This window comes from Lytechinus variegatus, chromosome 7 (assembly GCF_018143015.1).
Source record: "Lytechinus variegatus isolate NC3 chromosome 7, Lvar_3.0, whole genome shotgun sequence".
Taxonomy (NCBI): Eukaryota; Metazoa; Echinodermata; class Echinoidea; order Temnopleuroida; family Toxopneustidae; genus Lytechinus; species Lytechinus variegatus.
The window spans coordinates 5,326,172-5,342,480 of NC_054746.1; the positions used below are offsets into that span (position 1 = coordinate 5,326,172).

The 16,309-nt window shown below is 38.0% G+C and overlaps 1 protein-coding gene across 2 annotated transcripts in view; it reads right to left on the reverse strand.

The window, feature by feature from the left end:
* LOC121418273 (F-box only protein 11-like) overlaps positions 1-16,309 on the reverse strand; it is a 67,115-nt gene that overhangs the window by 32,364 nt on the left and 18,442 nt on the right. For both annotated transcript variants that reach the window (XM_041612051.1, XM_041612052.1), the window contains exon 2: positions 6,817-6,929. In XM_041612051.1, coding sequence (XP_041467985.1) covers positions 6,817-6,929 — 113 coding nt within the window. The remainder of the gene's footprint in view (positions 1-6,816; positions 6,930-16,309) is intronic.

A 16,309-nucleotide genomic window follows, 5' to 3' on the forward strand; every position in this document is an offset into this window, starting at 1 on the left:
ACTTTACGGTTGCTTCGCGGAAAGCGATCTTGTTCCTATGGGAACGCTCTCTGTAAGGTGACATGTTTCGTGCGAAATTCAAAACCGCAGCATCTACACAGTGTGTGGAGTAGCACGCTCAAAATGTACGAAGATCGCTTCCCGAAGAATGGTTGTGTCCTCACTTACGCTAAAACCAGTTTAACAAGGCAAAGTGATCTTCATAACTACATCGCTAGTAGGGACAGTGATTTTCCGCGATCGCGGAAAACGGACGGAATTCACGGAATCGGCTGTTTGAAACGGAAAGTGGCTTTTCAAACGGAAAATCACGGAAAACACGTTTTTTCTCAAAATGCACAAAAAAGCAACAGAAATTAATCCCAAATCCTCAACAAAATACTAATATCAACTGAAAAAACACGATCTCAATTTGCAACAATCGTGACAATCAACACATTGTAACTACACTCGAGCCTCTCCATCACTCGATCGTATCCAAGAAGGCAGAATCCGGCCGTGTGTTGCTGCCCTCTGCGTTCGGTCATAATATAATGATCACGGTGATTCATCAAATAAAAAATGGCGGATATTCGGAAGTCGTCGACTGCTCAAAACGATGTCCGAAAAGTCCCCAAATCAGCGATAAAATCCCATTTAACAATAAAATAATGCTAGTGTGTGTGCAGCGCTTTGTAACCGAAAGGAAAAGGCGCTATATCAAATGACTTTTGGATTGGATTGTATTATTATATGAAAGGTGAGAATATATTGTTGATTTTGTATCCCTAATTTTTATTTTAGCTCGAATCTCTTCGATCAAAATGGATTTTAAAGCAATGTTAGTACAATGGTAGATGCAAATTTTGAGCAGCGCTAGCATTTTGACATCGCTACTCGTTGCATATTGGTTTTCTATGTAAACGGAACTGTCAATTTTTCTTGTACACAAAGTCTATGGGGAAACGGAATTTCCGTTTCCAGACATGCTGAAACGGAATTTGAGATTTTCTGAAACGGAAAAGGCAATTTTTAGAAACGGAAAATCACTGTCCCTACGCTAGGTGGTTTTCTGAACCAGTTTGGAACATCTCTTCCAAGACCGCTTTGACCATTCTTATTACACGTTAAAACTAGTTTCCAGTAAACTAGTTTTAGGACAGTAGTGAGAACTGTGTCTATGTTGACTATCAAAACTGACACTCCCCTGTATGAATACTAAGAACTAGAGATACATGTAGCATGAGAATGATCAAAACAATACATTCAAACTCTACATGTAGGCCTACACGTATGATGTACATGCATTTTTGGCCAGACTAGCGAATCAATCAACCTAAAATAATGTGGCTTTTCCCCCCTAATCATTATCATCTTGACTTCACTGAAATAGGCATAGATGCATACTGTACTGACCAGATTTCATATTTTTTCTAAAGGCCCTACTTAAATAGCAAGTAACAAAATAAGTAGACCTAGGCCTAGCCATTTACGGGGGGGGGGGGGGGGGCACTCACATGTCTTGGTGGTACAGGGACGTGCCGCTTCGATGACCCCTTTTTCAGACCTAATTTTCAGTTCCCTAGATACTCCATATGACAAAAGTTCCGTTCACAAGCCGCACGCCCCGCTCTTAGTTCCCAAGACCTGTCTAAATTTTCCAGCTCGAGCATCGCAAAGCTTGCAGCTGCATGCATCGCTTCATATTTCCTCTATACCACGGCGCCATGCACACTAGTGCCCACATGCACAGCGCTCGCGTACATCACCATATACCTAGTAGCACAGTTCCGGGATCCCGCTCCTCAGACCGTTTTTCACACCTCCCGGCCTGGTATATAAATTTTTATAGTTCCCAAGGCCCCCTACTTTACCCTTCTAGTCAGTTCCTTACACCCCCATTTCAGGGTTTGTAAAGCACAATCCTATCAAAAAATAATTTGAGTGCCCCCCCCCTGCGGGCCCATATACTCATTAATGAATGAATTCCATTTGATGCAATATCAATATTATATATATGTAGTCTACTTGTCTACTTGAATAAATGTAAATATACGCATACATTAGTTCATGCAGCCATGTAAATTCATCAATCCCACGCACATTTGAATCAATAATTGATAGGCAAGTTTGACTGGAGTTTACAGGATTCCAATTTTTGGCCTAATAATATGGGTAACTGAAAAGGAAATTGGGATGAAGTATATGACCATATTAGCCTAAAGATGCAGGCTCAGAGTAATTTCATTATATACCTCACATAGGCCAATATGTAAGATAAAACATATAGGCTTACAGAGTACAGTGTTGCTATCAGCTGCATGTTCAGTATCATTCTTCTTGTCAATTAAATTCATTTTCTGATACAGACGAGTTGAGAAGTCGACCAAACCTCTCTGGAAAACAAGCATTGTCTGATGCATTTACACTGACCAAAATTATGTTATCATTGCACTAGATAATGAATGTAAAGTACATGTCTATCTTCTGCGGTATGAATGCACCCGAGAGCCTTCAACGACTATGACTGATACTTCCCTCCCGTGCGCCATTCGATAGTAATCACAGACTTTCCTGTGAGTGCTTCCCAACAAGTCAACCAATACAATTAAAAGATGCCCCCCCTGCCTCTCCCCCTTCGTAATTCTGACATCATGTGGGGGGATACATTCAGGCCTTCGTATTTTGATAATTTAAGTACAAGACCATTTTTCTATCATAGGGCACATTTTAAAGATCTATAGCTTAAATGTACAACACAAATGGGGAAAAGAAGGGGAAAAAGGGCACACAAAATATCTGAGGCCTCAGTCTGGCTTGGGCATTGAGTCAAGTCAATAAGGAATCCCTGATCATGGCTTCCGAAAGCTTAACACTAATTCAAGTCCTGGCAAATATGTACCATTATTTTTGTACTTCTTGAAAAATCATATTTCAGCTTTTAGGTCTACTATTTCCTGAAATAAAGCCTTCGTGGATACATACACATGTACATGTAGCGCCAGGAGAAAAAAACTATGATTTTATTAGATGAGAAAATTTCATTTTCACAATTTCACACAATAAAACTGGTCTGTAATACAGCCTTATATTCATTTACATGTACATGTGAGCAATAATATATTATATAGGCTTACAGATTTAGTTACCGGTAATAAAATGGTGACGTATTACATAAACACAAATAAAGCCTTCATAATTACACATGTTATACACAAGTACATGTAGGGCCAGGAGAAAAATTGATGATATTGAAAAAAAAACTTTTTCAAGGGCTACATTTTGAGCTCACTAACTAAAATTTGTTACATTGTGTTATTATTTGTGCTATGAGAATTTACAGGGCCCTTTTCAGTTATCTAGGGCTTTTTGAGGTATTCCAGGGATGAGCCCCCCCCCCCCGTAATATTTTCCCTCCGTCGGGCCTACATGAGAAATGAACCTTTCTACATGTATCTCACTAGACTGCGTCTACACACATGTACTCTAATACGCAATTACAAATTACTTGCACTTTCACAACCACCCCCCCTAAAAAAAATACAGGACTCACAATAAGATTGTTTCTATAAAGATTTGCTGCTTTCTTTGTTCAGACCTTGATACAGAATGAAACTTAAAGAGAAACTACATGTACTTGACCTAGAGGTTCTTGCCTCTAAATAAGAGAGTATGAAAGTTTTGGCTTGATGAAGTAGGGAGATAAGGAGTTTACACACACTGATTCACAGTGATTCAGCTTCTGGAATTCTTTCCTCTCCCATCACGCTGTTTCCTCAAATGGTTGAGATCATTCGCATCATTCTCAACATGCTGCCAAGATCATTTATTATTCTACAACAGATTGGATCGCACAATCTTGATGTGTGTTTACCTTTTATCAGCATAACAATTCAAACTGTTAACCTTGCAGAAACACCTCTTCCTCTACTGTTTTTTGTTTTCTTTTGTGGCTATCATATTAACTCTTAAATATTATAAGCAATAAGACCCACCTTCATATAGGTGGAATTTACTCGGTCCCTTTGCTCTCTCGCTTGCAATGGGGGAAATTAATGTGGGTTGTTGGTAAATTAGCCCCTGAAATACCCCTGTAGTATCCTACAAGTTTGAAAATGGCCCCCATAAATTACCACTGGGTTCTATACAAAATATTGAAGAAATAGAAGGAAAATAGGTACATGTAACTCCAATCCAACCCCAATTCAGAAAATTTAATATTTCTAAACATTTTAATTCATTTATCTCACCCCCCCCCAAAAAAAAGTCCTGCATGTGGCCATGCAAACATTTTTAGGCCAGGCACTTAATAGTAATCGCCAACAATGTATAATCTGCATTTAGCAAATTGTACATATGGCAAATTACATATATTCTGGATACATACATTTAAGAGAACATACAGCAGGCCCATGAGAATCCCTTAATGTTCGCAAGGTTAAAAGAGATGATCTGTCACGGCTGCTCAGCATGATTACATTATAAAAGCGACATATCTTACATTCATCATGATCCAATGGTTTGTCTCCCTCTATCACTGCCCAGCAGGTATACCCTTTCACATGCATTGCAATCTCATTTCATACATGCCATGCATGATGTCAAGTGCAATAAACTGATTCGTAGCTTTCATTTAAGGATGCTAATCTATCCTCAACCCATGAATTGAAGATTTGAGGGTGCTTTGTGCATGAAACATGGTACTGTGTCTATCATGTACAATGCAAATCATGCAACCATGATAAGTTTGAATTCCATGTCTGTCAAAAGCATCATTATTTCATGTAACTTCTCAATTGTTCTTGTACATGAGTATGGATTTAGACTATTACAGTTATCCAGTGAAATATATTTTTTTAAAAGAATCTACAGCAGCTTGCATTGTTTCTCTGTTAAATAAACACGATCACATCACTCCTGTTCTTAAAAGCCTACATTGGTTGCCCATATCCTTTTTTTTCTTCAATGGGTAAATAAGGAGACATAAGGTGCAATGAATTTGGCATGGATTTGGTGCTGATACCTAGTATCAATACCTGGGGAACGTTTCATGAAGGACCTGTCGAAAGATTTATCCAACAAGTCCTGTTTTATCCGACCGTTACCATAGTTTCTCAGCCAATCAAAATCAAGGAAAGTTGTCAGATCTGACAACTTGTGGGACAATAATGTTGATGAAACACTCCCCAAGGGTCAATACATGTAACTGGGGCCATGTCTTGAAGATTTACAAGTAAATACTATGCGATTATAACAACTACCATGGTAACAGGGCTCAGCGGCCAATCACAATCAAGGGTTTCATGGAAGGGACAATAATGGGAAATTTACAAATAAGTCTTTCGGAAATAGGACCCTGGTGCTCCTCCAAGCAGCGGTAAACTAGAGGGGAGAAACAAGAATCACAAATCAAAACATGGCTTCTTGTGCAGAGAGCTTTTGATCACAGTAATGCCCTCTTTTTAAAGCCCACCCACCACACATAGCAAGATCAGTGAATGCAAGAAGTATAGGTCAACCTTGAAGTGTATCCCATACATGTCTGAAGAAAATCTGTGGTAAGATCATACTTGAGATCTCCATTCCGTTCATTAGATTCTAATACCCCTTTCATAAACCTATCCTCCAATTAGCCGCCTAAGAGTAATGCGGATAAATCAATAAAAATTGCATTCATAAACTCCGAAAATAATCCCCACTATTTTTACCAGCGCCCGTCCTGAAAAAGGAGGATAATCGTCATGGCAACCGCACACAGCCCCTCCGATGCGGTTGCGTTGGAAAAGGGTGACCTTGTGACCTCACCATGGCAATTATCCGTATTATTTTGAAATGCGTTCATAAAGTCAAAATCTGGTCCCGATGCTGCCATTATGCGGATAATAGCAGCATCAAAATAATGCGGATAACTCTGGTCCTCCTTCGATTTTACGACCAAATTATGCTGCTATTAGCCGCATAATTGGGTTTATGAAAGGGGTATAAGCATCCATGGTTCTTCAGAATCACCTTTAAAAATGACAGATTGACTGAACGAAACTGTGATTTGAACTTAAAGTTTTAAAAAACATTAATTCTAGGATACAGATGTGTCAGTCAAATGCAGCTCAAATAGAGCATCATTAAACAGGCACAAAATAATTCTGAACACTGCATCGACTATCAGATGTAAAATATGAAAGTTGCCAAAAGTACTGACATCTTCAGGGATATGCTTGTCTTGTATTTCTATTTTTGTTTTAAATTTGATGTTCGGACGGATTAAGGGTGTGTTTATGCTTCCATTGCGAGGACAGAATCAGCAATTTCAAACGTCGATTCAAAACGCCGATCGTAAACGTGGTTCTGGGAGTGCTGTTTATGCTAAACTTTTCAGAGCAAATCATGATCTCCAGCTGGCTTCGCATCATAAAGCGAGGTCGAATTGGGTGCGCCTTTTTTCGAAAGTTTTTTTTCCGATTGTTATTACGTGGAGATAACATGGAGCAATACGACTGTATTTGCCCGCGGATTTTCATCTCACCGGAAGCATATACCAAATGACGTCATTTAAACACGTTTACGATCGTGGTTCTGTTTATACTTCCCCAGAAAGCCTGATTCTGGTCAACGGACGTTTACAAACGCAACTTTTTTTTAGTTTACGATCGGCGTTTTGAAACAGCGTTCAAATGAAAGTAAGCATGGACGCAACCGTGTTTTGGACTAATCACGTTTGGAAACGCTGATTCTGGCCTGAAAAGCGGAAGCATAAACACGGCCTAAAATCAATCAGTAAACGAAGGGTAGGCTGACATAGGGGACATGTAACAATGATGGGGTTTACATGTAGCTTACCAAGTCCCATCTGCCAGAGCACAGAGTTGATGCCTTTCGCCTCAGGCTGTAGGGCTGCTGTGATTGGTCGTGGTGCGGGCAAGATGTGCGGATTTTGGAGTTGCTGCCTAATTCTGTGGAAAAGGTAAAAGAGACATGCATATTAGTTCAGACATGTGCATTAAATTTACCTTGTATTTGATATATTCAACAAGATGATAATATTACCAGGGTAGCCACTTCAGCTGTTAGCTTTCTTCCAGCATGCCATTAACATTACCCTTCTCCATTATTTACATCAAGCGCCTGACAAGAAGGCAGATACCAATTCGCATAGCATAGGATCATGAAAACAACATCTTGAGATGGTCTTGTGAGCAAGTTCATTTCATGAGAGGGCGCCCTTGCCCACTCGAACATTCAGTCAAGTTAAACCGAACGTCTTGAAAAAGGTTTGGTGTAAAATCCGGTTCAGTAGAGCGACAATGAGCAGGTTCTTCCTTCAGTATGAAATAACAAAAGTCACTCAAATATCAGAGCAAAAGTGAATTTTTGTTGTGACAATAATCTGTGTGTATTTCAATTATTCAGAGTGGGTGGTGTTAAAATTTTCCACTAATAATGATACGCTACAGCTAGGGAATGATGGTACAAAGTAAAAATCACAGTCTAAGAAAACAGGTTAAGAGAATGTAATTTTATAGTGCATGCACTGAAAGCAGTAATGTGGTGTAAATGTTAATATTCGTATGTAAAGGAAACTGCGCACATTTGCGGAGACAGATGGGGGCAAACTTGCTTTCATTGGGACAGCCAGGTATCTTGTGAACGTGTTTTTCTTTGAATCAGACACAAGAGCTTGGGAATGAGATGTGTCAGGAGAAAGTAAGTAAGAATGAAACGTATGAGGTAGGAGATCCCAAACAGGGGTCATCAAAATGCACATCCCATAGTAAATACATGCACTTGATTGCTCCCACCATGGACCTACATGTAGTACGTCCATGCTCCCACATGAAATCTACTACACTGTATGTTACATCAGAGTTTTTTCTTCTTTCAAATTGTTTATATTGCATAACAGTATGACATGCTTTAGGCAAGGTCAGTCATATTGACCTTGTCTGAGAACAAAGTGATAAAAACACCCAGCCTTGGCAATGCATGGAATTAATGCACGAAAAATCTCAATACTGCCGTCTGTTGGGATGTACTTGTCCAGGTAGGATATGGCCACTCAGATAGTGCCTTGTGTTCCCTGCTGCAGTTTACATTCATTACAGTGCACATGCTGTACTTGGTATACAGGCCTATATCATCCACAAGGTCAATGAACTGTACTTGAAAAATTATCTCTGAAAAGAGGAACACTATTCTAAATATCTTTCAAAAAACGAACCCAACAGTTGTCATTGAATATCAATGAAATTTAATACACGTACATGTATATTACTGGCAGCATGGGAAAAAGCCTACATAGAGAGGGATGGGCAATTTTAACATGTCACAACACTCAGTGCCCCTAAAATTCCACCAAATAGCAATGCTTTGAGGTGACCACCTTTCCTGGAGTTGCCCATAAACTATATTCAAGATTAAAGAATATTCAGAAAATCAATATCCTAGTCTACATGTAAAAATTATACATGTACATATATATGCTACAATAAAAAAAAATCTTCATAATTAAGAAGTGAAAGAAATAACCCCCAAAATACAGCAATCCCCCCCAATGTGAGAAAAAAATATATTTTATATCGTGTTTACTGTTTTTTTAATATTGGCCCTAGAGGAGAGTGGGGTAATCCCGAGCGCGGGGTAATCCCTAACACCTCAATATATATGAGGAGAGGTAAGGTGGTGCTGTCACAACACAATAGCCGTAACATAGAATGCTGTCTGACTTCCCATGCAGGGATCTCTTGACTGGTCTCTTCTGTTGAAAAACTTTTTAAAAAATGTAAATGAAGGATTTTCACTTTTCTCTTCTAGTCATCCCCATTTCCTTCATTGAAGAATGAAGAGTGGGGGAACCGCGAACAACTCAGTATCTACTATGAGAGATGGGGTGGCGCTACCAAAATATAACAGCCATAAAACAAAACATTGTCTGAATTTTTATGTTGAGTTGACTCTTCTCTTCCGATGGAACAAAAATCGAAAAAAATGCAAATAACAAAATCTTCACTTTTTTATGTTTCCTTGAATGACATACCTGTGTTTTGTACTATAACTTCTATAGGAATGCTTGATGTTGAATAAAGACGTTGTTACGGTCAACATATAAATTATGATTAGTCTTGGAATAAGGCTCACTTGGAATCTTGCTATCGCTCTGATTAAAGAGGTGTTCAGAATTCTCCCACTTCCCCCTATACATATAGGTCTGTATATATATATATATATATATATATATTTTTTTATTTAATTATGTACCAACATACATGTATATGTATCTCAAAATAGTCTCAATTTTTTTCCCCAGATATGCTTTGCATGTCCACACCAAGTGTACTTTATGGTAATAATGGTATCAGAGAAATACAAGTGAAGTGTAAGCAATCTTTTCCAATGTACATGTATCATGAAAGTTCACCCCCTGAACTACGAAAAATAATTAGTGAATTCCCTTATCTGTGAAGATTACTTTGAGCTACTATATTTATTTGTTTAATATTCTATACTTTATTTCAAAATACTTGTAATACTAATAGCAAGCCCCCACATTATCAATAATCACAAGGACAATCTGGTTATGTGTTTATGGTGATTGCCATGGTTACGACCATTGTCATTACAGCTGCCTATGAGGAAGTACCAATAATCACTACCGTAGTGTTTACACAAAAAATACAGTGATAATTACATGTTCATGTCTATTATACATGGACAAGCATGAAATGTGAATTGTCCATTTGTTGTTGTTGATGGCACGCCTTTTAATCTTAATTGTATTAAATTGCATGTATGTGGACATTGGACATGTATGTTATAAGAAGCATATTGATAACATCCTGCTGTCCCTATTATAGCTTTGTGTTACCTTGGAAAGCCATTTTCCATAGCAAATGATTTATTCATTATTTCAATGCATTTTTACAGAAAATCATATCGTATAACATTGATTACCAAACCGTTAGCTTTTTTTCAATCACGCCTGAAAAGATACCCTTTTCAAGTGCTATAAACCTTGTTTCCACATGCTCACTAGGTGGTTTCAGACTGCCTCAAAGTTCATCAGTTCCAAGTATTCTATTATCGGGAAATTTAACCCCAACAGAAAATACCAGTTATTTTGGTAATGTGAAAGCAAACTACGAATAATTTCCCCGAAAGATTACGAGAACTTTCGCATGGAATTTTTCCAAGGTCGCAAGTATTTTGGCAATGTGAAAGCAATTTATGGGAACTTTAAGCCCAGTGTGTCATTGGGCGCGGGCACCATGGGTGGCTGCTGGGCTAGTGATTTTGAATCTCGCGCCTTGCCTGCTTATCAGACCATACTGCGCATGCCCGTAACTTCAGGAACTTATCCCGAAGGATATGTTTTGGGGCGGTGTGAATGCAGGAATAATTAATGTGTATTTTTTTAGCCTAAACAAGTTCTCATAATTTAACAGGGATTCTTATGATCGAAGCGGTTTGAAACCACCTACTGTGTAAGTTTTGGCAATGTACAGTACTTTACAACAGTACACCATGAAAAACTTGAAAGCTATCAACATGCATTTTATTTCACCATACTTGTTTGGAGTTTTCTTTGTCTTCCAAAGTAATAGCAGCTAAAGGATTAGCCAATGTTAATGCCACAAGTAATACCCTACATGGCCTGAGTCATATCGATTATTTTGAAAACCGGTGTTCGACAGCTCTAATTCGATCGAACATCGATGCATCGAATATTGAAGGCGGGGAAAATTTAGTCTTTTGTTTTTGCGTCGATGCGATGCGCTTTGCATATGCACTACGCACTGACGGTATGCGCTGGCGTTGGCCGGGTGAGCGTTGCACAAGCAGATGACAGAGCAAAGTTCGTTTGTATTTTCCATGATCACAAAACACACAAAAAAGGCCGGGACCAAAGCAGAATTCTTCCCAAAATATCTTCAACAATGATATTTGCAGATGACAACATATAAGTTTAAAATGAAACAATAATAAAGACATGAATCACGCAGAGTCGATCCGAATGATTTTCGGTCGACTAGCATTCGCAGTCCATTCACCAGCCCCGTCCGCTAGCTCCGTACACTCACTCTCCCGAAACGACAGGCGTGCTTGACGTCAGCGCCAGCAAACAAGTGCAATCAACGGAGAGCGCTGTAACTTGCCTGAGATTGTGTAGTTGGATCCAAAATGAGCTCCAAATAAATTTATGGGAATAAATACGCAATTTTCTCTGGATGGTCATTTGAATTGCTATTCAATGCTGATATAACGATTGTGAGGAAAGATTGTGGAATATGAGTTATGACGATGTTCGAGAATTAATCCTGATAATGACAATCCAGTTTTTTAGACGCAATTGAGCATGCGATCAAAATAAATACGAATGTTTCGAATCGAGCCCTAAATTCATCTAAATTATTACGATTTAACAAGATTTTATGGTCATACTAAGAATATTGACGATGTCAGCAAAGTATGTTATGTTCATATGGAAGAAATAATACTGGGATTATTTCTATTGTTATTCCATCTCTGGACGTCTCCTCCAAGCTCCGAGAAAATAAGCACAATGCGCATGCGTATTTGATGACGTATGACATATTTTCCCATTCATGAAATCAGAGCCCAAAGTTGGGCACAAACTAGCTTCAAATTGATGGGAAAAATATCAAACGCAATTTTCTCTGTTTTGTCATGTAAAAAATGTTATTATATGGTGATATTACGAACTTGAACAGAGTTTTTGCATGTAGACAATGTTCGAGAATCAATCCTGACATGATGATTATTTTTTTTAGACAAGTGCACTAGCTCGACTCAAGAAGTCAAGTCGATCGTCATGAGATGTCCGCCATTGAAAATTGAAACGAAATACAAACGTTTCACATCAAGCTCTAAATTCATATTAATGATTATCATATGCAAATTATTGTTAAATATTACGATTTAATAATGTTCTATGGTCATGATTTTAATATTGTTCATGAAAGCAAGATTTATTTTACGTTGATCGCGTCAATTTCCGGCCATTTTCTGGGTTGATTAAAGAACAGTACTGCGCATGCACGATCGATGGCCATGACTTCCATTCATGAATTCATCGTGCATAAATTATCTCGGCACGAGCAGACGAGTAAGACTCGAACTATGATCGAAATAAACTTCAAATTAATGGTGAATAGCATCATAATTACTCATTCGGTTTCATTTTGGGGGCAACAGAAATCAAGTAAGTAGTAGTAAAGTTGGACATTACTGATATTTTGATGATTGATTGTGTAAACCAAACGAATCGGCCGGCCGACGTATTTTTTTTTTTTTCGATGCACCGATTTTGCAAAATCTGCACCGGTGTTCGATGACATCGATCGAACACCGATTTTAAAATCGATTCGACTCAGGCTTAGCCACAAGTATTTAATTTTCACGACAGTATACATTTTTAACGTACCCAGGGTGTTAAAATACGATTTTACCGCTATTTTAATTTGGCAGGGAAAGAGGGAGGGGGGAGGGCCAATTTGATATCCTTTTCACTGTTACAGAATACATTGCTGGACCATCACTAACTACTTTTTTTGTGTATGAGCATTTTTTTTAACGCATTCTTTTATTTCTTCTTCGGGTGAATACAAACATAAACTGGCTTCATAATAACTTCATATATGATACACCATAATAACTTCATAAATAATACATCAAGGTACCAGTAAATAAATAAGTAATTCCTAAACATACAGTATACATACATTTATGAATTCATTCATTCATGTTCCAAATCACTGAAAGAATTTAAGAAGTACAATACAGAAAAAAAGGTGTCCTACATGTTATTGTAATGGCAATGCCTGCTACCCCCCCCCCACATGCCCTCCAGACTTGAATGACACATCTACATGTATAGACAACATATTCACCAAAATTATCAACAACCACAAGGAAACTATCAATTTTATTTTGATACCTTTCATAGCAAAATACAAAAATTACACAGAAACAAAATAAGAATTTTTTTTCATATGCATTTAAATATTTTTTTCAAAATATCTTGGCCTATACATATACTTTCATGTGCTATTATGCTTTGCAAGGTTTCAAAGAAACTGTGATTAAAAGTACTGAAGTGGGAAAAGGGAGATAGAGGAATCAACTACATGTATAAAGGTATTCTATTCAGTTATTCTAGAAAAATGAACATGAATAGGAAGGAAAAACACAACCTGATGCAAGTAACAAAGAACCAAATAATTTGGGCACACAGTCAACCTAATAGACTGGTACAATGTATGAATATGGTGTGGAGTGGAGCAACACGCAAACTGTGCAAATGCAGAGTGCGTACGTACATGAAGGGCCGGCAAACATGTATGCTAGCGCTAGCTAACTTGGGATTCACCGCTCCACAGTACATACATGTACATGCCTGCTCGTAGGCTGCAGTAGTGTATTATGCATGATGCTCTCTCTCTCTCAATATGCTGCTGCTGCGTGAAATATTCATGCAGGAGAGATTGATAGAAGGAGCAAACGCAAACGCTTGGACACCACCAATTAATAACATTAGTGGGTAGTCTGGCAAGCTCACCAAACCAAACACGCTTTTGTTCGACAAAGACGTTGCTGCACCAAGCAGGTTTCATGGAAGAAATCATGAGAAAATAAAGGATGATTGTACATGATTTCGTGTGACTGCAGATACATGTAGAGGGACAGGGCACCTGCTTGATATACATAGACATGTTTTAATGTAGACTTCATACATGTATAATTTTCAACTCCAAGAAGCCACAGGAGACAACAAACCCTAAAAGGAATACATGTATTCCTGTTACTTGCGTGAAAACAATAAATGTAGGTCATTTAATTATTTTCAAATATAAAAAACATGTAAATAAACAACCAGCATTGATTAACTTCAAACAAGACAAAGGCCAAGATAGATGTGTTTAATAGCTAAATGTAATTCAACTACACACATGTACAGTGGTGCCTACAGGTATGGTAAAATTAATATTATTACTAGTAATATTGATATCAAGACTTCAAAAAAAGAGAGAAAGAAATGTTTACTTTTAAATCAATTATACTTGGCTCTCTGAATTGAATGAATTATCAACTTAATAGTACATATTGAAATTAAAGATATGCCAGTATTTTCCCAACACAAGTCCATACTTATAACATGCTTTTCTTTCACACAAATCGTAGCCTATTAATTCTAAGAAATTACCCAAAACTATACTTTTTTAAATATAGAACAAAAATCTCAAGGATTTAAAATAATTGCTTTTGCAAAATAAAACCAAGTAATCACACTAACAGTGCTTTAATAATGTTTTTCAATGAGTATCAGTGATTGGGCATGTTATTATTTATAATAGGTGTGTACATTTAGCCTTGGTAGGACATGGCAAAGCACTATATAAATGATAACAATATGTAGATTTAAAAGCCACACAAGAGCAGGTGTAGGTGGGACTTGACACAAAGAAAGCTCAGCAAGTGTAACTAACTGAATAGCACTTATGTAGATTGGCTTCCTAATCAACATTCACACGGTAAACATATGAGTTTCACTGCTTCACTCCAATCAGGACAAAGGATGCTATTACCGTAAACCATTTGACAAGGGCATGTAGCCTACATATTGTCCATGTTCGTCCAAACCGTCATATCAGTCAATTTTGGTTTTAAAAAATTGATTTTGAGATTTTTGCAGAAAATGAAAGTACAAATCCAACTCTATGCATGAATTTCTGGGCAGCAATTTATTTTTAGTTTCTGAGATTTTCTCTGATACGTGTTTTGCACTGTCGTATCGTGATAAAACGGTTTGGATGACCGCCGCAATATATTTGTACAGTGTAGCGTCACTCATCATTTCCTTCTGTTTTCAGCTTGCCCAGAAGCATATCACAGAGTGTACATGTACCTTTTAAGATAAACTGTTATTTGTTGCTTATGAATATCCATTAATCAACCTGCATATTAAATTATAATTTGAATAATAACATCAATGTGTGGTCATTTCAAGTTGACCTTTGATATGTATACATGTAGGCCTATAATCTTACATGGAGGCCAGTGTAAACAAGCAACGGTGTGAAATGAACATTTTGTACAATATCGGATTTATAAAACAGCGTGTCTCCAGATGCTTGCATTTTATTGGAATTCCTTACAAGAGAAGTCTATTGTTGATTTGGGTGGAAGTATTCACTTTTCAAAAAGAGAAATGATTGCTATTCATTAGGCTCCTCTGCCTGATCTTAATGCAAAGGTCATTTGACACAAGGGCCAGCTACAAACTACTGACCGCACAAAAACGTTGTTAGCGCTAACAAAGGCCCTGTTACAATTGGTATGTGGCAGCGATGCCTAATGTTGCAACAATGCATTACGACACATTGAAATAAAAAGTTTTGACAATAACAATCTGAAAGATGTGACTGGGCTTACTGTTTGTGCACTATTAGGCTAACAATGTTTTGGCAGTCAAATGTATTGCTGTACCCACGCGTGGCCAAATTATTTCCAAACACCCCCTAAACAAGTTTTTCTCTGTGTGCAAAGTACACCCTGAAGTTTTTCACAGGCTTTATTTACATATTTTGGCCCCTAAATAAGTTGTTGCCAGAATATGCCCCTGGGGAGAAAAATACCCTAAACAAGTTTGGTTAGTCTTTAAAAAAAAGCTTTGGAAAAAAAAAACATACCCTAATTCCTAAATGCATTTTACCCTGCAATTGACCATTGACCAGTCTTTCAAAAAAAAATATATATACCCCTTTCTTTAAAATCTGTGTTTTTGATACATTTAATGAGTGCACCACTAGCGTACCTACGGGGGAGGGGGGGGGCAGATGGGGCATTCTGCCCCCCCCTGACGAGTCACAACCCATACAAAAGACATATCCCTGCCCCCCCCCTTTGTGATTGGGTCGGTTTTGCCCCCCCCCCTGTAGAAAATCCAAGGTACGCCACTGGAGTGCACCCGCTGCCCGCGTCCAAAACTGAGAAGAAAAAAAACGCCCCTTTTTGGGTCACGCGTGTATACAGCAATATATTTTACCTCCCCCCCCCGGGAGACGAAGGTCGGTTATCGTTTAATACCTTCAACTTCATCATTGGGTTGAGTACGGCCCCACCTCCCACACCTCCTGCAAATCGCACTCTGAACGTGTTGTGTTGACTCTTGGGGTAATTAGAAAACTTTCAGTTTTTTTTTGCATACCCTCACAAATTTGACCCTTAACACGTATAGCTTTCCTCGCGAAATAGATACCCTTTTTTTTCATTATTTTTTCATTATTTTAGTGTTGTTGACACCCTTATTACATTACGT